Genomic DNA, 27,467 nt, shown 5'->3' on the forward strand with positions numbered 1-27,467 from the left:
CACTTTGTCTCCAGACTGTAAAGTAGAAGATGAGGACATCACACAGTATAGTCCAGGAGAAAACCCGACTACCTCAAATGTCCATCCGGCACCACACAGTGTAGATGGACCATCGTATTCCTCTTATCCTGAGGAACCTCAGACTGTGCGGGATGGTGCCGGACCATCGTATTCCTCTTATCCTGAGGAACCTCAGACTGTGCGGGACGGTGCCGGACCATCGTATTCCTCTTATCCTGAGGAACCTCAGACTGTGCGGGATGGTGCCGGACCATCGTATTCCTCTTATCCTGAGGAACCTCAGACTGTGCGGGACGGTGCCGGACCATCGTATTCCTCTTATCCTGAGGAACCTCAGACTGTGAGGGACGGTGCCGGACCATCGTATTCCTCTTATCCTGAGGAACCTCAGACTGTGCGGGATGGTGCCGGACCATCGTATTCCTCTTATCCTGAGGAACCTCAGACTGTGAGGGACGGTGCCGGACCATCGTATTCCTCTTATCCTGAGGAACCTCAGACTGTGAGGGACGGTGCCGGACCATCGTATTCCTCTTATCCTGAGGAACCTCAGACTGTGAGGGACGGTGCCGGACCATCGTATTCCTCTTATCCTGAGGAACCTCAGACTGTGCGGGATGGTGCCGGACCATCGTATTCCTCTTATCCTGAGGAACCTCAGACTGTGAGGGACGGTGCCGGACCATCGTATTCCTCTTATCCTGAGGAACCTCAGACTGTGAGGGACGGTGCCGTCTTTCCAACAGATAAGAGCTTTCCCTGTGCTGAGTGCGGGAAGTGCTTCTATTCAAAATCCAGACTTAATGTACACAAAAGAACTCACACAGGTGAGAAGCCGTATTCCTGTACTGAGTGCGGGAAATGTTTTTCACAGAAGTCCCATCTTTCCAATCATCAGAAATTGCACACGGGGGAGAAGCCATATTCCTGTCCTGAGTGCGGGAAATGTTTTACAGTGAAGTTCTCTCTTTCGGTTCATCAGAAAGTACACACGGGACAAAATTCGTATTCCTGTCCTGAGTGCGGGAAATGTTTTTCAGTGAAGTCCAGTCTTACCACACATCAGAGATTGCACACGGGGGAGAAGCCATATTCCTGTCCTGAGTGCGGGAAATGTTTTTCACAGAAGTGCCATCTTTCCGATCATCAGAAAGTGCACACGGGGGAGAAGCCATATTCCTGTCCTGAGTGCAGGAAATGTTTTTCACACAAGTCCCATCTTTCCAATCATCAGAAAGTGCACACGGGGGAGAAGCCGTATTCCTGTGCTGAGTGCGGGAAATGTTTTTCACTGAAGCTCCATCTTTATAAACATCAGAGATCCCACACGGGGGAGAAGCCGTATTCCTGTGCTGAGTGCGGGAAATGTTTTTCAGATAAGTCCAATCTTTCCAGACATCAGAGATCTCACTCGAAGTAGAAGCCACTTTCCTGTCCTAAGTGAGGGAATTGTTCCTCAATGAAGTCCTGACTTCCTGTACATCAGGGGTCCCACATAACCCTCGAGGTGTATTAGTGAGTGCGGGAAATGTCTTGTATATGAATGTTGCTGGACATGTGGGGAAGAAGCACACCCTGATATACACCTCAGATATACTCCATGGCTGATCTTCATGTAAGAAACCGTTCATAGACCTCAACCATAGCCTGACCTTTTGACAATGATGTCCTTTGGAATGGATGATACAACAGTGCCATCTGGAGGTTGGATTGGTAAATGTTTCTCCCATTGAAACATAGTATTGAGAAAGGGGCCACACCCATGTGGGGATAATAAAACTTTCCAAATAAAAAGGCAACAACATAAGAAACAGCAAGAAACAGTTAAGGAGATCAGAGATCACCAAAGACATGGATGAAGTGTTGTACCGTGTTGGCCATTGATAGCAGGAGAAAAATAAAAATGTCATTACCTCTCATTGGCTGAGTACATTTTGTGGTGGAAGATTTCACAAACACTTACAGGTCTGTCTCTATAAACTTTGTAGAATGAATGTGTAAAGGAAATGTGTAAGTTCTGTATAGAATTGTATTGTATTTTGTATGTATTGCACACGGCACTAATAATGTTTTCATGACATGTTTGCATTCTTTCCAGTCCTGATTAGAATTAGCCTGCCTATGTTACGCCCCTTGTTACCATAAAAGTACAATTGTAATATTAATGTGATAGCTACGTAATCATGTGTATAAAAACCTTCAATTGTATCATAATAAAACAGAACAGTTATTTGGGAAGATGCGAAGTGTATCTTTTGTGTCTGTTCCCTACTGCAGTAGTTATTTATTTGGAACCGCTAATCAATATGAGGATAGGAGTTGCCTATCAATAAAATTTCCCCAGCCGTGACCAGTATTGGTCATATTTTATTTCAGTGATTTCCTATGATCATTGGCTCCATCTAGTGGCAATAATGTGGCACTGCAGTATTATTACCACATTATTGCACCATAATTGAGATGACGGTCAGAGGAAATTGCTGTAATAATGAAAATAAGGCCAGAATTCGGCACAGCTGGGGGAAAGCTTGTCACATTAAAGGACATAAGATAATTAAACCAGCAATATTATACTGACCATTAATGTAATACAGAGAAAACTACATTTGGCTATTATATGGCACGAAGTATCATAGGCATTAGCTCCATCTAGTGGCCAAATGCAGCATTCTCCATTTTAAATCAGAGAAAAACATTCAAACAGCAGAGCAAAGGGCCTAATCACATTAATTTGTTACCCCAATTCACAGAGACGAATAGTACGCTTTCATTGGGCCCTGACATTTTTGTATGAGTAGATCGCTAAATGTCAGAAGATGTTTATATAAAGATGAGAAGTATGTAGCAGCTGAATGAATAGACCTCCTAGCAATGTTATTACCAGGCTGCAGCTAGGGGGAGCTCTAATGTTTAGAGTGTGACCACAGGAGAGTGATCCCATCTCGCTCACATTAAATCTCTCTCTCTGTCAGTTGATATTTGCATTACTATTTTTTTTTTGCACTCATGTTAAATACACAATTTGGGTCTGAAGATTAGCTAAAACCAAATATATATTTTCTGTAAGCAAAGGTCCTGGATAATAAAATGGTGGAAGTTCCGATGTTTTATGTCTGATGATGGTAGTTCAACAATTTCTGAAGCATTACTTTAAAAAAAAAAAATACATTAAAGGTATTGGAATGAGATTGGACACTGGTGGGTTTTTGAGGACACGCCCCCTCTGGGGCTCCTTCCTCGTAACCCTCCCCCACTCAGTGAGTCCTCAGTTTTATGCTGGTGTCTGAAAGTGATGGACCTCTTCTCCCTCACAGAGAAATCAGCTTCACTGGTTTCTTATTTGTAATTTCGCCATCTTCCAACACCTATACAGAAGCAATGTGTCCGGATCATGGCAACCTTGATTGGGAGCCGTTGTATCGTGGTCACGTGATCGTTTAGGTTCGTTTAGGGTTTTTATTCGATATGTGCAAAGAGAGATCACACAAATACTTACAGGTAACATTTATTAAAAGTGATGACAGATAAAGAAAATATAACAAGAATACTTAACTAAAGATGCTGTTTCTGCCATGGATCCCCCCATTAAATGGCGTGGCTCAGGTGACCACAGACACATTTTTACTATTGCAAATTGAGGCTCCCTGAAGATACAAAAGTTTCATTTACATATCAGTCTCTCACCCAATTTATCGAACCAAAACAAAAATTGCAAGCCGGTGTCCAGTCATGGGCACCAAAATAAAAATGGGCTTGCATCGGATCACCTAAAGGCATCTCAGATAAACCAGCTCAGGATCTGATACATTTCCTACGCTTTCTGAATGTACTATGACTTACAATACAAGAACACGACATTAAACCCAACACAAACAATCTGGCACAATTCTGCATCGATATTTGGATCTCTTGTTCACACAAATCGAATCCCATCCTCGTCGCCATTTGTTGTATCACAGTCACATGATAGTTTAAGTTCTTTTAGGGTTTTTATTTGATATGTGCAAAGAGAGATCACATAAGTATAACAGTTATTAAAAGTTATGAGAGATACAGATAAAGAAAATATAACAAGAATACTTAACTAAAGATGCTGTTTCCACCATGGGTCCCCCCATTAAATGGCATGGTGCAGGTGACCACAGACGCATGCATGATTGCAAGCTCTGAAGACGAAACACTTATTACAAGCTGTGTGTGGGTTATATAGAGGTTTATCCAACCCATCCCCCCCTGGAGTAGAATGACCCTACATTACTGAAAGTGGGCTGGCTTGTCCAGAGTCAGTTTACAATCGGATTCCTTTTGTATAAGATCAGCTGAAGTAACCAGACTTTGTCCTTGTATAATCCTTAGCCAAGGCTTGTAGGGATACTTAAATATTGGTGGGACCACTAGACAACTTTAACTAATATGTAATATGCAATTCCCCTATCAGCCGTACCTGGACCCCATGCTGTGAAGACGGCCTGTAATGTTGCTTCAAGCACTGGATCCTGTGTGGGGCGCTCACACTGGCATTTGATGCAGCTTGAGTTGGCTGCAGGTTGCTATACAGGTCCAGGGTGGTGGTCCATCGCTATGAAACCCAGTCCCTGAGGACCCTTTTGAGGGGTATGCCCACTGTGATGGAAGAAGCTTGGACTTTATATATAAACCACCATATTGGACAGGTAAGAGAGGGTCACCCTCTACCTCCGACCATTACTCTATAAACAGGACTATGTCTGGAATGTATTCACTTCACAGTGCAAACTTTTCAAACTTGGAGCTAAAATTCAACCAGTCAGAGCTCAGTCTCAGGTGTTACATCACACCACTGGTCACACCCATTAATGCTACTTCCACCTAGAGCCCTTTTAAGGTACTCAGGTGCTTTCTGCCCCGGACTAGGATTCATTGCAGGACACCTGGGTTACCGCGTACTCCTTCCAGACACACTTATCTCCTGCACCCTAATCCATGAGTACCCTCACTTGTATCTATGGTAGAGACCAGGAGAAAGGGAGCAAATTCTAAATCACAGGGGAACATTCGCTCTGCCGATGGTCTGTTCAATACTCAGCCTCAGAGTGACAATGTGTCTCTTGTACTGGAGTAGGTCCCGGTTTTACCACCAATGTCCGTATCCGGTTCTAGCTCTATTTCAGGCACACAACATGTGGCCTACCTGACGAAGGCAGAATTTTCTGTCACCATTCCTTGGACAGATTACGGCCTTAATACGGCCATCTTTGTCCAGAGCTCTAAAACCCCCCACTTCTTCCCAACTGGAGTCAGATCCCGATATGCCGGTCCTAGAGGATGCAGAGGCAGGAGGGATTGGAGAGGATATGGATGCCGTACTGGAGGAAGGTGCGGAGGATCTACCTCCCCCACATTGTCATTATGATGAAGAAGGACCTTCACACAATATGTAAGTATCCGGTTCTCAGACACACAACTTGTGGCCTACCTGGCAAAAGCAGAATTTTCGGCCACTATTCCCTGGAGAAATTACGGTCTTACGGCCATCTTTGTCCAGAGCTCTAAAGCTCCCCACCTCTTCCCAACTGGAGTCAGATCCCGATATGCCGGTCCTAGAGGAGGCAGAGACAGGAGGGGATGGAGAGGATATGGATGCCGTACTGGAGGAAGGTGCGGAGGATTTCCCTCCCCAGATCGTCATTTTGATGAAGAAGGACCTTCACACAACATGTAAGTACTTGGTTCTAGCTCTATCTCAGGCACACAACATGTGACCTACCTGACAAAAGCAGAATTTTCTGTCACCATTCCTTGGACAGATTACGGCCATCTTTGTCCAGAGCTCTAAAACTCCCCGCCTCTGGAGTCAGATCCACGATATGCCGGTCCTAGAGGATGCAGAGACAGGAGGGAATGGAGAGGATATGGATGCCGTACTGGAGGAAGGTGCGGAGGATTTCCCTCCCCCACATTGTCATTATGATGAAGAAGGAATTTCACACAACATGCTTGCTAACATTGAAAAGCTCATTACATCTGTCTGCAAAATCCTTGGCGTTACATCACTTGGCTCTCCTCCATCTCACCATCACCTTCTGGGAAGACTTACAGAACATCCCCTGTCCATGAACAGATAGAATGAGCAGTCTATGGGAATCGGGTCACTTCAGAAAGGATTGGTTTCTTACCCCCATTGTTTACATTAATCTCTATGCTGGGAATGTCTGGCTGAATGGGACGGGTGGAGATGTGTCACTGGTTGTCAGGATGCCTGTGATCACTGACTCTCTAATAGGGATGAGCCGAAATGTACTCATATTTAATTTTTTTAGCAGGATTCTGCAAACTTCAAAGAAGCTCAGACACCAAACCTGAACCCCCATTCAGCCAAGTCTGTCAAATTGAAAATGCCCATTTTCTAGAGGTCTAAAGCACTTAAAATTAGGTTCAGCCCAGCAATCACAAGATCAAGCCACCGCATACACAGCGCAGCTTCCGGAAATGCAATCATTAATTGCTGCCAATAGGGGTATCCGAAGCAAGGTCACATTCTCATAAGAAGCCCCTTGTTACCACAAAAAAGAAGAGGATAAAACTGTTTGTTTATTACTCACAAAGTGCATGTATTCAATCGCAAATACAATACAGCATGCCGCCCATCCTGGCACGCATGCGCGAGGACGTTAAAACCTTGCCCCAGCGTGTTTTGTCCACGTAGGCTTTCTCAAAGGAAAGTGAAGACCTCCATCCTTCTTATACATGTAGCATCCCCCTGACCTACAGAGGCGTGGTGGCACATGACTGGAGAGGAAAAGAAGAAGATGCCACTAAATTCCCGATTATCTGTGAGTTCAAGGGGGGAAATTCAGCCACAGAGTTTCCCTCTCCTTAGACCCCCCCCACTCCTCTCCTCTTTAGCCCCTCCTCCTCCTCAGACCTACTCTATCCTCCTCAGACCCCTGCCAGACTTCTCTCCTCTTCAGACCCCCTGTCCTTCTCCGACCCCCCGAGTCCTCAGACCACCCCCCATACCTTCCTCCTCAGACCCCCAAATGAACAAAGAGGTTCAGCTGTTCTGTACACCTGCCATGGCCCGATGCTTTACTTCATGGTCATGGCAAAAATTAAATGGAATGGGGTCACACTGCAACTGCATGCAATGCAAACTCTTCAGTTTGCTGCAATGTACCACAACTATTGGTGCTATTTTGCCCATGCCACAAACATTACATTCATTGTGCTCTGCATGCCGCTATTGGCCCCTCCCCCTTTCGGAGGGGGCACAATTTGCTATCTTCGCCCTGGGCACTGGGTGCCAGAGGCTGCTTGGACTGAGACCACTCTCATAGGGTTCAGATACCGGCCATTCCCCGGTCCTCAGCAAGAATCTCATCTGTGAGCTAAAAGAAGAGCGCCCTCCTGCACTATGCGGGGTTCCTGAGATTGCACTGGATGCCAATAACTGTGCCGTTGCGCAGGGTAACCGGATGTCACAACGAGACTCATGGTCCTCAGCTGCGAGGGTCTAAAACTCTTCAGAAAGAGGGTAGCGAGGGTTTAGAGTTAGACTATCCTTTCCTTAACCACTTGCTGACCGCGCTATAGCCGAATGACAGCGGCCAGTTCTGGAAGACCGTCATATGACATCCTCCGGTGATTACTGCGGCGTGTGGTTGGCACGCTCTGTGATCGCTGTCTGAGGTTCCTCGGGATAAGAGGAATACGATGGTCCGGCACTGTCCCTCACAGCCTGGTGCTCCTCAGGAAAGAGGAATACGATGGTCCGGCACCGTCCCTCACAGTCTGAGGTTCCTCAGGATAAGAGGAATACGATGGTCCGGCACCGTCCCTCACAGTCTGAGGTTCCTCAGGATAGGAGGAATACGATGGTCCGGCACCGTCCCGCACAGTCTGAGATTCCTCAGGATAAGAGGAATACGATGGTCCGGCACCGTCCCGCACAGTCTGAGGTTCCTCAGGATAAGAGGAATACGATGGTCCGGCACCGTCCCTCACAGTCTGAGGTTCCTCAGGATAAGAGGAATACGATGGTCCGGCACCGTCCCGCACAGTCTGAGGTTCCTCAGGATAAAAGGAATACGATGGTCGGGCACCGTCCCTCACAGTCTGAGGTTCCTCAGGATAAGAGGAATACGATGGTCCGGCACCGTCCCGCACAGTCTGAGGTTCCTCAGGATAAGAGGAATACGATGGTCCGGCACCGTCCCTCACAGTCTGAGGTTCCTCAGGATAAGAGGAATACGATGGTCCGGCACCGTCCCTCTCACTCTGAGGTTCCTCAGGATAAGAGGAATACGATGGTCCGGCACCGTCCCTCACAGTGTGAGGTTCCTCAGGATAAGAGGAATACGATGGTCCGGCACCGTCCCTCACAGCCTCGTGCTCCTCAGGATAAGAGGAATACGATGGTCCGGCACCGTCCCTCACAGTCTGAGGTTCCTCAGGATAAGAGGAATACGATGGTCCGGCACCGTCCCGCACAGTCTGAGGTTCCTCAGGATAAGAGGAATACGATGGTCCGGCACCGTCCCTCACAGTCTGAGGTTCCTCAGGATAAGAGGAATACGATGGTCCGGCACCGTTCCTCACAGTCTGAGGTTCCTCAGGATAAGAGGAATACGATGGTCCGGCACCGTCCCTCACAGTCTGAGGTTCCTCAGGATAAGAGGAATACGATGGTCCGGCACCATCCCTCACAGTCTGAGGTTCTTCAGGATAAGAGGAATACGATGGTCCGGCACCGTTCCTCACAGTCTGAGGTTCCTCAGGATAAGAGGAATACGATGGTCCGGCACCGTCCCTCACAGTCTGAGGTTCCTCAGGATAAGAGGAATACGATGGTCCGGCACCGTCCCTCACAGTCTGAGGTTCCTCAGGATAAGAGGAATACGATGGTCCGGCACCGTCCCTCACAGTCTGAGGTTCCTCAGGATAAGAGGAATACGATGGTCCGGCACCGTTCCTCACAGTCTGAGGTTCCTCAGGATAAGAGGAATACGATGGTCCGGCACCGTCCCCCACAGTCTGAGGTTCCTCAGGATAAGAGGAATACGATGGTCCGGCACCGTCCCTCACAGTCTGAGGTTCCTCAGGATAAGAGGAATACGATGGTCCGGCACCGTCCCGCACAGTCTGAGGTTCCTCAGGATAAGAGGAATACGATGGTCCGGCACCGTCCCGCACAGTCTGAGGTTCCTCAGGATAAGAGGAATACGATGGTCCGGCACCGTCCCTCACAGTCTGAGGTTCCTCAGGATAAGAGGAATACGATGGTCTGGCACCGTCCCTCACAGTCTGAGGTTCTTCAGGATAAGAGGAATACGATGGTCCGGCACCGTCCCTCACAGTCTGAGGTTCCTCAGGATAAGAGGAATACGATGGTCCGGCACCGTCCCTCACAGTCTGAGGTTCCTCAGGACCTGGAAGCTGATTGGTTTCTCTGCAGAATTGTGACTAGTTTTGCCCTCTCTAGCTTTAATAAATAAACCCCTTAGTGTCCGATTTGTCCACTGCAATGTCGCAGTCCCGCTAAAAATCGATGTTTGCCGCCATTACTAGTAAAAAATAAAATAAAAATTCCATAAATCTATCCCATAGTATGTAGACGTGATAACTTTTGCGCAAACCAATCAATAGATGCTTATTGGGATTTTTTTTACCCAAAAACATGTAGTAGAATACATATTGGCCTAAATTGATAAAGAAATTTGATTTTTTTATTATTTTTTGTTATTATAGCAGAAAATAAAAAATATTGTTTTTTTTTCAAAATGTTCGTTTTTTTGTTTATAGCGCAAAAAATAAAAACCGCAGAGGTCATCAAATACCACCAAAAGAAAGGTCTATTTGTTGAGAAAAAAGGACATCAATTTTAACTGGGTACAACCGCGCAATTGTCAGTGCCGCAAAGCAACGCAGTTCTGTATCGCAAAAAATGGCCTGGTCTTTAAGGGGGGTAAATCTTCCGGAGCTTAAGTGGTTAAAGACATTTGTATCATGTAACTTGTCTAGTGGAGACAAGACCCGGTCCTTCCCCTTTTAGAGACAAGACCGCTCCTTCCCCTTTTTGTTGCTAGGCAGATATAATACGTATCTCCTCTCCTGATCCCGCGCTGTGCACTGACCCCGGGGGAAGGAAGCCGCTACACTCATTATAAATGACACTTTGTTTCCTTTTCATATATTTTGTAATGAAATTTGTTATTTGTGTGATTCCAAAGTCCTGATCTAGAACAGGCCGCGGTCCCGACATTTAGGAGCCTCAGCCGAGCGGAGAGGCAGGCTAGATCACTGGGAGGCACAGCTGTTTAGGATGGAGGGCGGGTGCAGGAGCTGCCGGAGTTAACCAGCCGGTGATTGGTTGTTAGGATGCAGGGCCTTGGTGGTTAACTTAAAAAAGATCATTCCGGAAGCTGCTGATCCCGCCCTCCATCCAGAGCTGTGTTTACTCCCGCTCTCTGCTCCGTCCCTGAGTAAGGTAGGAGAGTGAAGGGACAGAGCTGCAGGGGCTGTAATGTGAATGAGGGGGCAGAGCTGCAGGGGCTGTAATGTGAATGAGGGGGCAGAGCTGCAGGGGCTGTAATGTGAATGAGGGGGCAGAGCTGCAGGGGCTGTAATGTGAATGGGGGGGGGGACAGAGCTGCAGGGGCTGTAATGTGAATGGGGGGGGGGGGACAGAGCTGCAGGGGCTGTAATGTGAATGAGGGGGGCAGAGCTGCAGGGGCTGTAATGTGAATGGGGGGGGGGGGACAGAGCTGCAGGGGCTGTAATGTGAATGGGGGGGGAAGAGCTGCTGGGGGTTGTAATGTGAATGGAGGGGCGGCAGAGCTGCAGGGGCTGTAATGTGAATGGGGGGCAGAGCTGCAAGGGCTGTAATGTGAATGGGGGGGACAGAGCTGCAGGAGCTGTAATGTGAATGGAGGGGGCAGAGCTGCAGGAGCTGTAATGTGAATAGGGGGGGCACAGAGCTGCAGGGACTGTAATTAGAATGGGGGGGGCAGAGCTGTAGGGGCTGTAATGTGAATAGGGGGGGCAGAGCTGCAGGGGCTGTAATGTGGATGGGGGGGGGGACAGAGCTGCATGGGCTGTAATGTGAATGATGGGGCAGAGCTGCAGGAGCTGTAATGTGAAAGGGGGGGGGGGCAGAGCTGCAGGGGCTGTAATGTGGATGGGGGGGACAGAGCTGCATGGGCTGTAATGTGAATGATGGGGCAGAGCTGCAGGAGCTGTAATGTGAATAGGGGGGGGGGGCAGAGCTGCAGGGGCTGTAATGTGGATGGGGGGGACAGAGCTGCATGGGCTGTAATGTGAATGATGGGGCAGAGCTGCAGGAGCTGTAATGTGAATAGGGGGGGGGGGCAGAGCTGCAGGAGCTGTAATGTGAATAGGGGGGGGGGGGCAGAGCTGCAGGGGCTGTAATGTGGATGGGGGGGACAGAGCTGCAGGAGCTGTAATGTGAATGGAGTGTGGGGGAGCAGAGCTGCAGGGACTGTAATGAGAATGGGGGCAGAGCTGTAGGGGCTGTAATGTGGATGGGGGAGGACAGAGCTGCAAGGGCTGTAATGTGAATTAAGCGGCTGTAATGTGAATGGAGGGGCTGTGGGGGCAAATCTGCAGGTGCTGTAATGTAAACGGGGGGGGGGGGGCAGAGCTGCAAAGGCTGAAATGTGAATGGGGGGGGGGGCAGAGCTACAAGGGCTATAATATGAAGGGGGGGGGGGGCAGAGCTGCAAGGGCTGTAATATGAATGGGGGGGCAGAGCTGGGGGGCGGTACTATGAATAAGGGCAGCAGAGCTGCAGGGGCTGTAATGTGAATGGGGGGGACAGGGCTGCAGGAGCTGAAATGTGAAAGGGGAGGGGTCAGAGCTCCAGGGGCTGCAATGTGAATGGGGGGGGGGGGGGGGGACAGAGCTGCAAGGGCTGCAATGTAAATGAGGGTATGGAGTTGCGGGGGGGGGGGCTGTGATAGGTAGGGGGGCCAGAGAACACTGCTGTGGGAAGGGGATGCTGTAAAGGAGGGCAGAGGACACCACTGTGGGGGGTGACATGAAGGGGGCAGAGGGGCAGAGGACACCACTGTGGGGGGTGACATGAAGGGGGCAGAGGGGCAGAGGACACCACTGTGGGGGGTGACATGAAGGGGGCAGAGGGGCAGAGGACACCACTGTGGGGGGTGACATGAAGGGGGCAGAGGGGCAGAGGACACCACTGTGGGGGGTGACATGAAGGGGGCAGAGGGGCAGAGGACACCACTGTGGGGGGTGACATGAAGGGGGCAGAGGGGCAGAGGACACCACTGTGGGGGGTGAAATGAAGGGGGCAGAGGATACCACTGTGGGGGGTGACATGAAGGGGGCAGAGGACACCACTGTGGGGGGTGACATGAAGGGGGCAGAGGACACCACTGTGGGGGGTGACATGAAGGGGGGCAGAGGACACCACTGTGGGGGGGTGACATGAAGGGGGGCAGAGGACACCACTGTGGGGGGTGACATGAAGGGGGCAGAGGACACCACTGTGGGGGGTGACATGAAGGGGGGCAGAGGACACCACTGTGGGGGGTGACATGAAGGGGGGCAGAGGATATTGATGTAAGAAGGGAATTGTAATATAAGAAGGGGGGGCTGTGATGTGAAGGACCCGAGTCATCGCACAAACTTGCGATTCGGCAGAAATTTTTTCTGATTGGACCTCCATGATTTGTTATTCAATAGCTCTCATCTATCAGGTTCAGCAGGTACGATGAGGACTATGAGTTAGGATCAAAGTGGAGGGGGGTTAGGGTGCCCCTTAATATGGGTTTATATTTTGTTCTTTCCTTGGGCTTATTAGGAAATGTCCCGGGCACTATGCCCAGGGGCTTCAGCAGAAAAAGAGGAACTTGCTTTGTAATGGAATATTTTATGACAAACATGATATTGCTTTATTATTCACACATTATAGAATGTTAAAGGAGCTTTATTATTAGTTGTGTATTATGAGGGGGGGTGGGGGATGGGGCTTTCCCCATTGGTTAAAAGAGAAATTAGCGTCCAGACGTTTCCTGTTTTTTTGTATGTAAGATGCTGAAAAGAGGAAATGAAACGAGTTCTGCTTTATGATTGTATTACTTCAGAAGATCGGTGAGGAACGGAGGGGCCGGCACAGGTCAGTATAGAGAAGGGAGATCGGTGAGGAACGGAGGGGCCGACACAGGTCAGTATAGAGAAGGGAGATCGGTGAGGAATGGAGGGGTCGGCACAGGTCGCTATAGAGAAGGGAGATCGGTGAGGAATGGAGGGACCGGTACAGGTCGGTATAGAGAAGGGAGATCAGTGAGGAACGGAGGGGCCGGCACAGGTCAGTATAGAGAAGAGAGATCGGTGAGGAACGGAGGGGCCGGCACAGGTCAGTATAGAGAAGGGAGATCGGTGGAGAACAGAGGGGCCAGCACAGGTCAGTATAGAGAAGGGAGATCGGTGAAGAGTGGAGAGGCCAGCACAGGTCAGTATAGAGAAGGGAGATCGGTGAAGAGTGGAGAGGCCAGCACAGGTCAGTATAGAGAAGGGAGATCGGTGAAGAGTGGAGAGGCCAGCACAGGTCAGTATAGAGAAGGGAGATCGGTGAGGAATGGAGGGGCCGGCACAGGTCAGTATAGAGACGGGAGACCGGTGGAGAACAGAGGGGCCGGCACAGGTCAGTATAGAGAAGGGAGATCGGTGAGGAACGGAGGGGCCGGCACAGGTCGGTATAGAGAAGAGAGATCGGTGAGGAACGGAGGGGCTGGCACAGGTCAGTATAGAGAAGGGAGATCGGCGAAGAACGAAGGGGCCGGCACAGGTCAGTATAGAGAAAGGAGATCGGTGGAGAACAGAGGGTCCGGCACAGGTCAGTATTGAGAAGGGAGATCAGTGAGGAACGGAGGGGCCGGCACAGGTCAGTATAGAGAAGGGAGATCGGTGAGGAACGGAGGGGCCGGCACAGGTCAGTATAGAGAAGAGAGATCGGTGTGGAACGGAGGGGATGGTACAGGTCAGTATAGAGAAGGGAGATCGGTGAGGAATGGAGGGACCGGCACAGGTCGGTATAGAGAAGGGAGATCGGTGAGGAATGGAGGGGCCGGCACAGGTCAGTATAGAGAAGAGAGATCGGTGAGGAACGGAGGGGCCGGCACAGGTCAGTATAGAGAAGGGAGATCAGTGAGGAACGGAGGGGCCGGCACAGGTCAGTATAGAGAAGGGAGATGGGTGAGGAATGGAGGGGCCGGCACAGGTCAGTATAGAGAAGGGAGATCAGTGAGGAACGGAGGGGCCGGCACAGGTCTGTATAGAGAAGGGAGATCGGTGAGGAATGGAGGGGCCGGCACAGGTCAGTATAGAGAAGAGAGATCGGTGAGGAACGGAGGGGCCGGCACAGGTCAGTATAGAGAAGGGAGATCGGTGAGGAACGGAGGGGCCGGCACAGGTCAGTATAGAGAAGGGAGATCGGAGAGGAATGGAGGGGCCAGCACAGGTCAGTATAGAGAAGGGAGATCGGTGAGGAATGGAGGGGCCGGCACAGGTCAGTATAGAGAAAAGAGATCGGTGGAGAACAGAGGGGCCAGCACAGGTCAGTATAGAGAAGGGAGATCGGTGAGGAGTGGAGAGGCCAGCACAGGTCAGTATAGAGAAGGGAGATCAGTGAGGAATGGAGGGGCCGGCACAGGTCAGTATAGAGAAGGGAGACCGGTGGAGAACAGAGGGGCCGGCACAGGTCAGTATAGAGAAGAGAGATCGGTGAGGAACGGAGGGGCCGGCACAGGTCAGTATAGAGAAGGGAGATCGGTGAAGAACGAAGGGACCGGCACAGGTCAGTATAGAGAAAGGAGATCGGTGAAGAACGAAGGGACCGGCACAGGTCAGTATAGAGAAGGGAGATCAGTGAGGAACGGAGGGGCCAGCACAGGTCAGTATAGAGAAGGGAGATCGTGAGGAACGGAGGGGCCAGCACAGGTCAGTATAGAGAAGGGAGATCGGTGAGGAACAGAGGGGCCGGCACAGGTCAGTATAGAGAAGGGAGATGGGTGAGGAATGGAGGGGCCGGCACAGATCAGTATAGAGAAGGGAGATCAGTGAGGAACGGAGGGGCCGGCACAGGTCAGTATAGAGAAGGGAGATCGGTGAGGAATGGAGGGGCCGGCACAGGTCAGTATAGAGAAGAGAGATCGTGAGGAACGGAGGGGCCGGCACAGGTCAGTATAGAAAAGGGAGATCGGAGAGGAATGGAGGGGCCTGCACAGGTCAGTATAGAGAAGGGAGATTGGTGAGGAATGGAGGGGCCGACACAGGTCAGTATAGAGAAAAGAGATCGGTGGAGAACAGAGGGGCCAGCACAGGTCAGTATAGAGAAGGGAGATCGGTGAGGAGTGGAGAGGCCAGTACAGGTCAGTATAGAGAAGGGAGATCGGTGAGGAATGGAGGGGCCGGCACAGGTCAGTATAGAGAAGGGAGAACGGTGGAGAACAGAGGGGCCGGCACAGGTCAGTATAGAGAAGAGAGATCGGTGAGGAACGGAGGGGCCGGCACAGGTCAGTATAGAGAAGGGAGATCGGTGAAGAACGAAGGGACCGGCACAGGTCAGTATAGAGAAAGGAGATCGGTGGAGAACAGAGGGTCCGGCACAGGTCAGTATTGAGAAGGGAGATCAGTGAGGAACGGAGGGGCCAGCACAGGTCAGTATAGAGAAGGGAGATCGTGAGGAACGGAGGGGCCAGCACAGGTCAGTATAGAGAAGGGGGATCGTGAGGAACGGAGGGGCCAGCACAGGTCAGTATAGAGAAGGGAGATTGGTGAGGAACGGAGGGGCCGCCACAGGTCAGTATAGAGAAGGGAGATCAGTGAGGAACGGAGGGGCCGGCACAGGTCAGTATAGAGAAGGGAGATGGGTGAGGAATGGAGGGGCCGGCACAGGTCAGTATAGAGAAGGGAGATCGGTGAGGAACGGAGGGGCCGGCACAGGTCAGTATAGAGAAGGGAGATGGGTGAGGAACGGAGGGACCGGCACAGGTCGGTATAGAGAAGGGAGATCGGTGAGGAATGGAGGGGCCGGCACAGGTCAGTATAGAGATGGGAGATCGGTGAGGAATGGAGAGGCAGGCACAGGTCAGTATAGAGAAGGGAGATCGGTGAGGAACGGAGGGGCCGGCACAGGTCAGTATAGAGAAGGGAGATCGGTGAGGAACGGAGGGACCGGCACAGGTCGGTATAGAGAAGGGAGATCGGTGAGGAATGGAGGGGCCGGCACAGGTCAGTATAGAGATGGGAGATCGGTGAGGAATGGAGAGGCAGGCACAGGTCAGTATAGAGAAGGGAGATCGGTGAGGAACGGAGGGGCCGGCACAGGTCAGTATAGAGAAGGGAGATCGGTGAGGAACCGGGGGGCCGGCACAGGTCAGAATAGAGAAGGGAGATCGGTGATACAAAAGGAATAAATCCTTTTAGATACATATATATTATTAAGTCCTTATAGATTATTTGAAGGGGGCAGTATGACAGGAGGGAGGCTGTATGACGGGGCAGTGTGACAGTAGGGGGGCAGTATGAGAAGAGGGGAGCAGCATCATGGGGGGGGGCAGGATGTAGGAGGGGGGCAGTGTGACAGGAGGGGAACAGTGTAAAAGGAGGGGAGCAGTATCATGGTGGGCAGTGTGACAGGAGGGGGGCAGTCTGACAGGGGTGGCAGTATGACAGAAGGGGGCAGTACGACAGTAGAAGGGTAGTATGACAAGACTGGGGCAGTGTGACAAGAGAAGCATACCTAGGCAGTGTGAAAGGAGGTGTACAGTATGACGGGGGCAGTGTGATAGCAGGGGGGCAATATGATTGGGTAGAAGGGAAGTATGACAAGAGGGGGGCAGTGTGACATTAGAAGGGTACCTAGGCATTGTGACAGGAGAGGAGGAGTGTTTTAGGACAGAGGCAGTATGACGGGGGTGGCAGTATGATAAGAGGGGGGCAGTGTGACAGGAGGGGTGCAGTGTGACAAGAGAAGGTTACCGAGGCATTGTGACAGTGGTGGAGTAGTATGATGGGGGGGTGCAGTGTGACAGAAGGTGGTTGGTATGATGGGAAGGCAGTGATATACGAGGGGAAAAATATAATGGGGCAGTGATATGTCGAGGGGCCGGTGTGATTGGGAAAAAGCCAGTGTGAGGTGAGCAGTATGAAGGGGGGCAGTGTGACAATAGGGGGGCAGGGTGACGGGTTGGCAGTATGACAGGCTTAACTTACCACCAGCCCGCAGACAACCAAATAACCTGTCTAACAGTATGTTTTAAAAGCAGGGGCTTAGTCTGCACACATTTGCAAACGTGCATTCTCATGGATAGGTGAGAACAGGTGGACTGAAGGGGGAGCCACCCCTTATTAAAGGTACAGGGGCCCTCTGAACACCCAGCGTATAGCACAATGGCTGCAAAGGTCTCAGTGCGTTGCCTGACCAAAAAAACATGACAGTGATACAAAAAAGACGCCACTTGCCACCGTCTATAGCTGGCTATCAGTAAGAAGCATTGGAAGGCTAACAAGTACAAACAAGTCCAAGGATAAATTGGTTATTTGGTTGTTTGCGGGCTGGGGGTAAGTTAAGCTTGGTTTTTCACTTGGATTTATCCTTGGCCTTGTTTGTACCTCTTGTTAGTGGGAATGCTTTAGCAGTCCCACTATTGTTATTCGATTTTATTTATTTTTATTCTTTAATTTTATTCTGTACGTTTTTTGGCTCTGCGTAACTTCTGCATACTTTTAGCTATTAAAACCATTCAACTATTAAAATTTTCTTCTCTTTCAGCTGATGATGGGACTTTTTCAACTTTTTTTCTACCATTTATACTTTTTAAAATATTAAGCTTTTTATCACTTTTTTTTAACATTGAAGTCAATGGGAGCATGCTTCAGATGCTTAAAACCTTCTTCCGCTCCCAAAAGTTTCAGCTCCTTCATACTTTCACCTACAGACGCCAAACAAACTTTAAAATGTTCACAAAATATTCAGCTATCTGGCTGCACAGCCGGCACCCCACAGCAGGTGTGCGGCAGATGCGATCACAGCATTAGGAACACACCAGTCCATGGTTTATTCCTAGATGTCCATCTCCATCATTTTTCCGGAATATCTACCATCACCCACCACCCAAGTCTGATTTGACCCAATTGGGCGTATGTCCCCTTGGGTCCACGGGATTCAGTAAGCCTTCTCATTGTCGGTGATGGTGTGCTTCTTCTGTTTTCACTTCAGATGTCACGTATTTGATCTGTTCTTCACATGAAGTCACTACATTTATATGGACCATTAACTTTTATGAGTCATATAATATTGAGGACTTTTTTTTGCTTAAATGCTTTTTACTAATAGTTGGACTATATTGCCCTTCTGTTGAACTTTTAGTTTTTTAGCGCTACATATATTTTTTGTCTTACTGGTATATGCTTACATCCTATTAGCCATGTTAGCTGCTTATCCGTCTTTTCGGGCAGCGCAGAATTACTTGTTATACTTTCCTCTCTATGCTTTTTAAAATATTAAGCTTTTTATCACTTTTTTTAACATTGAAGTCAATGAGAGCATGCTTCAGATCCTTAAAATCTTCTTCCGCTCCCAAAAGTTTCAGCTCCTTCATACTTTCACCTACAGACGCCAAATAAACTTTTAAATGTTCACAAAATATTCAGCTATCTGGCTATATCTTTTCAGTTTTTGTGAAAAAGCTGTTTGTTTAGTGGTCATTTCAGGAAATTTTAGCTATTAATCAGAGTGTACTGTGTTGCTTTTGTAGATATGGTTACCAAAGCTTCTGTTATACACAGGGGGGGAGGTGGCTGGAGAATCTCAGCTCTGATTACAGAGCCCGGGGGAGGGGACAGACACACCATGTACTGATTTATAATAGAGGAATATGATGGGGCAGTTTTGATGGGTAATTCTGATGGGGCAGTTTTGATGGTGGCAATATGATGGGGCAGTTTTGATGGGGACAATTTTAATAGAGCAGTTTTGATGGGGCAGTTTTGATGGTGGCAATATGATGGGGCAGTTTTGATGGTGGCAATATGATGGGGCAGTTTGGATGGGGCAATTCTGATGGGGCAGTTTTGATGGTGTCAATATGATGGGGCAGTTTTGATGGGGACAATTTTGATGGGGCAGTTTTGATGGGGCAATTCTGATGGGGCAGTTTTGATGGTGGCAATATGATGGGGCAGTTTTGATGGGGACAATTTTGATTGGGCAATTCTGATGGGGCAGTTTTGATGGCAATATGATGGGGGCAGTTTTGATGGCGGCCGTTTTAGCAATTCAGCTGCTCAGCATTGCCACGCATTTTCCCCAAGAAATGCATTTTCTAGTTAGCCTTCCAATGCTTCTTACTGTGATAGCCAGCTATAGATGGGAGCAAGTGGCGTCTTTTTTGTATCTTTTTTGTATCATCCCCAGAAATACGCTGCCATACTCTGCCATACTCTGCCATGCTCAGTCATCCCCAATCACCCCCAGCCATACTGTGGAAAGTCTTCCACATGTGGTATCGCCATACTCAGGAGGAGTAGGAGAATGTATTTTGATGTGTAATTGTTGGTATGTATATGTTAGAAATATTGTATAAAATGGACAACTTTGTGTAAAAAAAATGCGTTTTCGTTTTCTTTCCACATTTTCCAAAAACTTGTGGAAAAAATGACCTGTTCAAAAGACTCATTATGCCTCATAGAATATACGTTGGGGTGTTTTCTTTCCACAATGGGGTCATTTTTTGGGCGTTTCCATTGTCCTGGTGCTTCAGGGCCTTCAAAAGTGCAAGAGGTAGTAAAAAAATGATATGTGTAATTTATGCTCCTAGAATGCCTGAAGGTGCTCCCTGCATGTTGGGCCTCAGTATGTGGCCAGGCTGTGTAAAAGTTTCACACATGTGGTGTGTAATTTGTGCTATGCATATGCTGTGTGTGTAAGAAATGCTAATATGACAATTTTGTGAAAAAAAATCTTGGTTTTACAAAGAATTGTGGGAAAAAAACTTCAAAAAAACTCACCATGGCTCTTACTAAATACCTAGGAATGAATACTTTCCAAAAAGGGGTCATTTGGGGGTTATTTGAACTTTCCTGGCTTGTTAGGGTCTCAAGAAATGAGAATCAGCCATCAGTACATCAGGTGTGATCAATTTTTAATGACTGGCCTCATAGCATGAGAGCACCAAAAGCTGAAAATTGGTCCTCTTTAGGAAGGGGGTTTAAGTGCCCAGTGGGTACGTGGTTAAAGAAACTGGAGAAAAAATATAAATACAATGTGCCTCAAAGGAGGAGATTGACAGAGAGGGAGGTGGGTGAAGTACCTGAAAGATGTTATGTGGAGCTAAGATTCCCACTCCACCTCCTTCAAACAAAAATACATCCACAGGGTCTGGGGAAGAGGGTCCAGAGAAGGCCATCATGGGAGAGGGAAGCAGGAGAAGCAGTGTCGGGTTCATGAAGCCAGGTTTCAGTAACAGCAAGTAGTTAGTGATAAAGAGGTCATGGACAGAAGTGAGTTTGTTACAGACAGAGCAGGCCTTCCAAAGGGCGCAAGAGAAGGGGAGGTTGGTTTGGGGAAGAAGAGGAATAGAAACAAAATTGTGTGGATTGCAGCTGCTGCCAGAGGGCATGGGGTGTTGAGAGCATTGGGCACAGTTAAACGATGGAGGCCCAGGAGAAGCAGAAGGGGGGGGTGAGGTAATATGGAAGTGTGGTTTATATGAAGGGAAATATCCCAGTGTCCTGGAGGTTTTTCTTAGAATGTGGGTTTAGAATTAGCAGAAGTTGGTGAGTGCAGTAACCGGGAGAGGGCAGAAGTGGGGGTGATATATACAGGCAGTGGGGTGGAGAAGAGGGGTGAGGGGAAAGAGAGATTAAGGAGAGAGGACACAACTGTCAGAAGTATTGCTGAAGTGCAGAGCCAAAGTCCTCCCACTTAAATAAAGAACCCACTTATAGAAAGACAATGTGCCCCCCCCCAGCCATATATAATGTGGAAATGTAGATGAACCCCTCTCAGGGTCAGAACATTATCCCACTTAAAGTTCTGAAACATTTCCTTAATTTAGGAGATGTCACCTTTTCCACCAATCACCTTCTCACCTCATCAGTCTATTGTAGAATTTCTATATCTATACTAACAATGTATGTCATGCTTACCCCTAACACAGGTGGTCACACACTATAGCTGGCTTCTGTGTTCTTCACCTATAGAAGCCCCCTTTCCCATAAGGCAAGCAGGCCTCCTGGTACTCAGTTGCCCCCAGGACTTATACACAATGCTATAGTGCCTGGCCACCATGCCTGAGCAGGAACGAACTGAGTACAGCAACCAGGTACTTGCGGTTGGCAGACAGGCAGAGTGGTTCAACGATCGTTCAGGTACAAGGCAGGCAAAGTTCAGAATAGTCAGGCTCAAATCCGTAGTCAAAAGGCAGACAGAGTTCAGAAAGTAGTCAATATCCAATCCAAGGTCATCAACGAGGGCAGACAAACAGAGAGCTTGGAGCACATGTTACAAACGCAATATCACAAGCATGAGATTGCAGGCTTGGCTGGCTTAAATCAGGTTTGGTCTCCACCCAGAGACTGACCACATCAATCACCTTGCAGGTGGGACAGACAGACAGGGAGAATGCATCACAGCCAAAACCAGGATGCTGAAATGAGGAGCAGGAGCGCAACACACTCCTGACAAATGCATTATAGTACTTTTATTAGTGGTGTGGGATGGGAGGTTTATTTAGGGAGAATTGGAATATGTATGTCTTTATTTTATAAGATTTAAAAAAGATGAAAAAGGGAAAAATGTATTTGGTAGTAAATGTCCGGAAATTTTTTTCCATAATGGTCCAAGTCTCAGCTATTCATCCTAAAATGTGATCAGTAAAGTCTCCGGAGTACACAGAGAACACAGGAATATGATGTGTCCTGGCAAAGTCCAAAGAAAAAGTTCATCTTTCGGTTTAGGAGTGGTGGGACGCACCCAGGAGAAATGATTCTGTGAACAGAAAACTCATATGCCCCGTACACACGGTCGGACTTTGTTCGGACATTCCGACAACAAAATCCTAGGATTTTTTCCGACGGATGTTGGCTCAAACTTGTCTTGCATACACACGGTCACACAAAGTTGTCGGAAAATCCGATCGTTTTAAACGCGGTGACGTAAAACATGTACGTCGGGACTATAAACGGGGCAGTGGCCAATAGCTTTCATCTCTTTATTTATTCTGAGCATGCCTGGCACTTTGTCCGTCGGATTTGTGTACACACGATCGGAATTTCCGACAACGGATTTTGTTGTCGGAAAATTTTATCTCCTGCTCTTCAACTTTGTGTGTCGGAAAATCCGATGGAAAATGTCCGATGGAGCCCACACACGGTCGGAATTTCCGACAACACGCTCCGATTGGACATTTTCCATCGGAAAATCCGACCGTGTGTACGGGGCAATAGGGTTCCCTCCACAGCTCCTTCTCCCAATTTCCCTCCAACCAGAGTCAGAGAATCCTATGACATCACACTGACCTCACAGCTCCTCAGCATAATGTGGGGTTTAAATAAAAAGAGACCTGACCAGTGAGGTGAGGAGGATTCTGGGAATGTCATTTGATTTTACTATTTGTGTTCAAATCTAGAGTTTTCCTCCTGTGAAGTCTGGAGATCATATGACCATCACATTCCCTCCACCTCCCTCCCTGATAGAATAGAGAAATAAAAAGAAGATTCTAGAAGTCACCAGAGAGATCATCGAGCTGCTGACAGGAGAGGTGAGCGGTGCTCGGAAGGACGTCATGATGGACAATCAGCCGCCCCTCACATCACCGGGTAAGAGGAGACTTTATTGTAAAGGAGAGAGCAGTACGGAAGGTCCACCTAGATCCCCCATCATCTGATAAACACATAGAAACAATGTATTCAGTCAGTGTGTGTGTTTCCTACAGATGGATCCAGTAATGGAAACCCACCAGAGAGATGTCCCCGTCCTCTGTATTCCCGGGATTCCACACAGGAAGGTCACACCATCCCTCACCATCACCAGGTAGATGATTGACAATTATTGGTAGTTATGATTTATACACAAGCATATTTGTTACAGTGAATGTTTTATTATATATTCAGAGTGTAAACCTTGGGGATGATAATATTAATGTTAATGAAGAGTATAAAGAGGAGGATGAGGAGTATGGTGAGATGGAGGAGTTTTCAGAGGAACACAAGGATATGATGGAACCACCTATTACCAGGAACCCACCAGAGAGATGTCCCCGTCCTCTGTATTCCCGGGATTACACACAGGAAGATCACACCATCCCTCACTGTTACACGGTTGGTGGATCGGTGCATCTAGAATATGGACTTCTGGAGAGGATGTGTTTTTTTTTTTTTTTTTTATGTGATGTCACAATAATAAAGCTTATATTTTACAGATGATATTCTCTCTCATTTTCTTGATTTAGAGTGGAGATCCAATCGATATAGAATTTGAGGTTAAATCAGAAGAAGAAGAGAGGTATGTGAGGGATGATCAGCAGTCTATGGAGGAGGATGGAATAACGGGGACATTTATAGAGGAGGACACTCCTACAGAGATCAGCACAGGTGGGTCATTAATTCTAAATCTATTCCTCCACCCATACTGCTCACTGATTGGTCCAGAGTAGGGTGGGGACTGGGTGATATCAGCCTGTAGTCCCCTGGTCACTTTCCTGAGCTGTGTTCCCCGTCCTGTATTCCTGTATTTCTCTCGGATAATCTTCCTTCTCTGTGCTGAAGACACAATTTATGTATCTAGACTGGATTTATGGAGATTCTGGGGTTCAGCTGGCAGTCACAATGTTGATGTTCACCATGGGCATTGCTTAGCCTAGACACCTGGGGTATATACCTTGAGTCTTCTGCCCCATGCCCGGGTCTAGCAAGATCTCTGGCAGAGTAACTTGTGATGGCGTTTGACATCAGAGGGGGGTGGGGTCACCCGTTTACGTCACCGGGTGGTCCCTTCCTTGCCTATATAACAGCTGTCAAAGCGAAAAGACGGTAGTCGTGGGGAGACGGAGTTTTTCAAGTTTTTTTTTTATATTTTTCGGGACCACCGGATGCCGTGATTGACGATGGATTTACATCACGGGACACTTTTTTTTTTCTAATAAAGGAATTGTTCAAAACTGTTGTTTTTACTTTTTTGACACTTATTTGGCGAATAAATAGGGGTACAATGTACCCGATACCCATTCACATGGTGGGGGGGATCTGGGGGCCGATAATATCTAATAAGCCCCCCCGCCCGCAGACCCCCACAACCACCAGGCAGGGTTGTGAGGGTTGAGGCCCTTGTCCCCATCAACATGGGCACAAGGTGCTTTGGGGGGAACCCAAAGCACCCTCCCCATGTTGAGGGCATGTGGACTGGTACGGTTCAGGAGGGGGGGGGGACTTGAACATCGGGCTCATCCCTATTACATACTCCTTACCCCTGCACTATATACACTATGTTGAAAATTACATACTCCTGACCTCTGCACCACATACTCTATATTGTACGTTACATACTCCTTACTTCTGTACATTACATACTCCGGACTAGGGATGAGCCGAACACCCCCCAGTTCGGTTCACACTAGAACCTGCGAACAGACCGAAAGTTCGCACAAACTTTAGAACCCCATTGACGTCTATGGGACTCGAACGTTCAAAATAAAAAGTGCTAATTTTAAAGGCTAATATGCAAGTTATTGTCCTAAAAAGGGTTTGGGGACCCGGGTCCTGCCCCAGGGGACATGTATCAATGCAAAAAAAGTTTTAAAAACGGCCGTTTTTTCAGGAGCAGTGATTTTGTTGATGCTTAAAGTGAAAAAAAAAAGTGAAATATTCCTTTAAATATCGTACCTGAGGGGTGTCTATAGTATACCTGTAAAGTGGTGCGTGTTTCCCGTGCTTAGAACAGTCACGGCACAAAATGTCATTTTTAAAGGAAAAAAAGTCATTTAAAACTGCTTGCGGCTTTAATGTAATGTCGGGTCCTGGCAATATGGATGAAAATCAGTGAGACAAACGGCATGGGTATCCCCCAGTCCATTACCAGGCCCTTTGGATCTTGTATGGATATTAAGGGGAACCCCGCACCCAAATTAAAAAAAGGAAAGGTGTGGGGCCCCCAGGCCCTATATATTCTGAACTGCAGTATACAGGCGGTGCAAACAAGACAGGGACTGTAGGTTTGTTGTTAAGTAGAATCTGTTTGTAAATTTGAACTGGTACATTTTGTAAGTGTAGCTCCAGCCAAACAATCTATTTTTAAGCTTTTTGGAAAACATGGGGAAGGGTTATCACCCCTGTGACATTTGTTTTGCTGTCTGTGCTCCTCTTTAGAAGATTTCACCTCACTTTTTGTCCCAATGACAAATGTTTCTTGAAAATTTGGGTTTTTTAGTGAAACAAGGATTGGTGATAAAGCATCAGTGGAAAGGAGAAATGTTTTTCCCATATTAACTCTTACAGGAAAAAATTTCCCTTTCTAGGGGTAGATTTCATCTCACTTCCTGTTGTCTCCGTTTGCAAGTAGGAGTCGTTTGTAAGTTGGATGTTTGAAAGTAGGGGCCTGCCCTATCTACTCTGCAGAAATTCGGGCCTTAGGTGTTGGTGTAAGCCCTGACAGTTACTCTTGGTGGGCCCAGGAACGGGCCCTGCTGTGAAATATTAGATCAAGAATTGTAATTACATGCCATTGTTGAACAGTGGTAGAAAAATTGGGCCTTTGATGGTGGTGGTGCTGGTGCCACAACACTGTAAGTCCTCACAGTTACTCTTGGTGGGTGCTGGAAGGGGCCCTGCTGTGAAATATTATATCAAGAATTGTAATTACCTGTCCCTGTTGAACAGGGGCAGAAAAATTGGGCCTTAGGCACTGGTGCCACAACACTGCAACCCCTCACAGATGCTGTAGTTGGAGCGCAGGAATAAGCCTTGCTGCAAAGTATTGCATCAAAAATTGTAATTACATGCCCCTGTTGAACAGGGGCTGAAAAATAGGCCTTGGGCACTGGTGCTGGTGCTACAACACTACAACCTCTCACAGATACTATAGTTGGAGCGCAGGAACGAGCCCTGCTGCAAAGTATTGCATCAAAAATTGTAATTACACGCCCCTCTTAAACAAAGGCAGAAAAATTGCCACAACACTGCAACCCCTCACAGATACTCTAGTTGGAGTGCAGGAATGAGCCCTGCTGCAAAGTATTGCATCAAAAATTGTAATTACACGCCCCTGTTAAACAGGGGCAGGAAAATTGGGCCTTAGCCACTGGTGGCGGTGCCTAGAACCAAAAATGTTCTCACAAGCTATCAGCATGAAAATTGAGGAGGAAGAGGATTGTGACTCAGCATAACAGGATAGTCACTCAGCATTAGCATAGGCAGTCTTGAAGGGATCTCACATTAAAAAAAAAATCAATCTTTTACATCAGCATCAGGTGCTTGGTAGCTGGTGATCCAAGACTGATTCATTTTTATGAAGGTCAGCCTGTCCACTGAATCTAATGATTCGGTGGACAGGCGCACCCTGTGATCGGTTAAAAAAGCCTCCAGGAGCACTGACTGTGCGTTCCGAATGAACGCTGGATGCAGGACAGGCCAGTAGCTCAATTGCATACTGTGCAAGCTCTGGCCAGTGATCCATCTTCAAGACCCAGTAACCCAGAGGATTTTTGGTGGGAAAGGTGTCCAAGTCTGATCTTGCCCCTAGGTAATCCTGCACCATGTGAATCAGACGCTGGCGATGGTTGCTGGAACCGATCAGACCTTGGGGCTGTGGACTAAAAAATTGTCTGAATGCATCGGTCAGACGGCCACCTTCTCCACCGCTCCTACTGTGACTGACCGAAGCCTCAGCAACACGTTGTCCAGGAGGACCAGGAAATTGTAACCTCCCAGGCTCTGGAAACGCGTTGCACAAAACCTTTCTGCAAGGCCTCCCGAAGATGTTTCTTCCTCTGCTCCCTCTGTGACGGCAAGATAAGGTCCACAACCTTACCCTTGTAACATGGATCAAGGAGGGTTGCCAGCCAGTAATGATCCCTCCCCTTGATACCACGAATACCAGGATCCTTCCGCAGGCTTTGCAGTATCAGGGAGGCCATGCAGCGTAGGTTTGCTGAGGCATTCGGTCCGGAGTCCTCTGGGTCACTAAGGACGACATGATCCGCACCCACCTCCTCCCAGGCACGTACAAGTCCATGGGTTTCTTTGGATTGTAAATGATCCCTTGAAGACTGCTGCTGATGCTGAGTGCCAGGCTCCACCTCCATGCTCACACAATCCTCCTCCTCCTCGTCCTCTTCCTATGTGATCGGTGGGCATGCAGGAACACTGTCTAGATAAAGGGGGCCTTGAGTGGTAAGGAAGTCCTCCTCTTCCTCCCTCTGTTCTGCCTC

At 48.3% G+C, this 27,467-nt stretch overlaps 2 protein-coding genes, 1 long non-coding RNA gene and 1 pseudogene across 3 annotated transcripts; all 4 read left to right on the forward strand.

Moving 5' to 3' along the window:
* LOC141104961 (uncharacterized) overlaps window positions 1-27,467 on the forward strand; it is a 72,317-nt pseudogene that overhangs the window by 13,666 nt on the left and 31,184 nt on the right.
* Window positions 10,378-18,689, forward strand: LOC141105027 (uncharacterized). The gene is made up of 2 exons (XR_012235529.1): window positions 10,378-10,486; window positions 17,816-18,689. It is a non-coding gene; the product is annotated as an uncharacterized lncRNA (long non-coding RNA).
* On the forward strand, window positions 12,752-16,544 carry LOC141105482 (uncharacterized). Its single transcript, XM_073595335.1, has 3 exons — window positions 12,752-12,764; window positions 13,892-15,698; window positions 15,793-16,544. Exons 1-2 carry the CDS (start codon window positions 12,752-12,754, stop codon window positions 14,956-14,958), a joined length of 1,080 nt encoding a protein of 359 aa, XP_073451436.1. The 3' UTR covers window positions 14,959-15,698; window positions 15,793-16,544.
* On the forward strand, window positions 21,333-24,109 carry LOC141105483 (uncharacterized). The gene is made up of 5 exons (XM_073595336.1): window positions 21,333-21,368; window positions 22,746-22,863; window positions 22,980-23,077; window positions 23,158-23,364; window positions 23,496-24,109. Exons 1-5 carry the CDS (start codon window positions 21,333-21,335, stop codon window positions 23,697-23,699), a joined length of 663 nt encoding a protein of 220 aa, XP_073451437.1. The 3' UTR covers window positions 23,700-24,109.

Source organism: Aquarana catesbeiana, linkage group LG08 (genome assembly GCF_042186555.1).
Source record: "Aquarana catesbeiana isolate 2022-GZ linkage group LG08, ASM4218655v1, whole genome shotgun sequence".
Taxonomy (NCBI): Eukaryota; Metazoa; Chordata; class Amphibia; order Anura; family Ranidae; genus Aquarana; species Aquarana catesbeiana.

Coding starts and splice junctions, on each gene's coding strand:
- LOC141105483 (XM_073595336.1), top strand. CDS start 21,333: ATGCCTGAGCAGGAACGAACTGAGTACAGCAACCAG. Junction 23,078..23,157: donor CCATCCCTCACCATCACCAG/GTAGATGATTGA, acceptor TTATATATTCAG/AGTGTAAACCTTGGGGATGA. Junction 23,365..23,495: donor CCATCCCTCACTGTTACACG/GTTGGTGGATCG, acceptor TTCTTGATTTAG/AGTGGAGATCCAATCGATAT.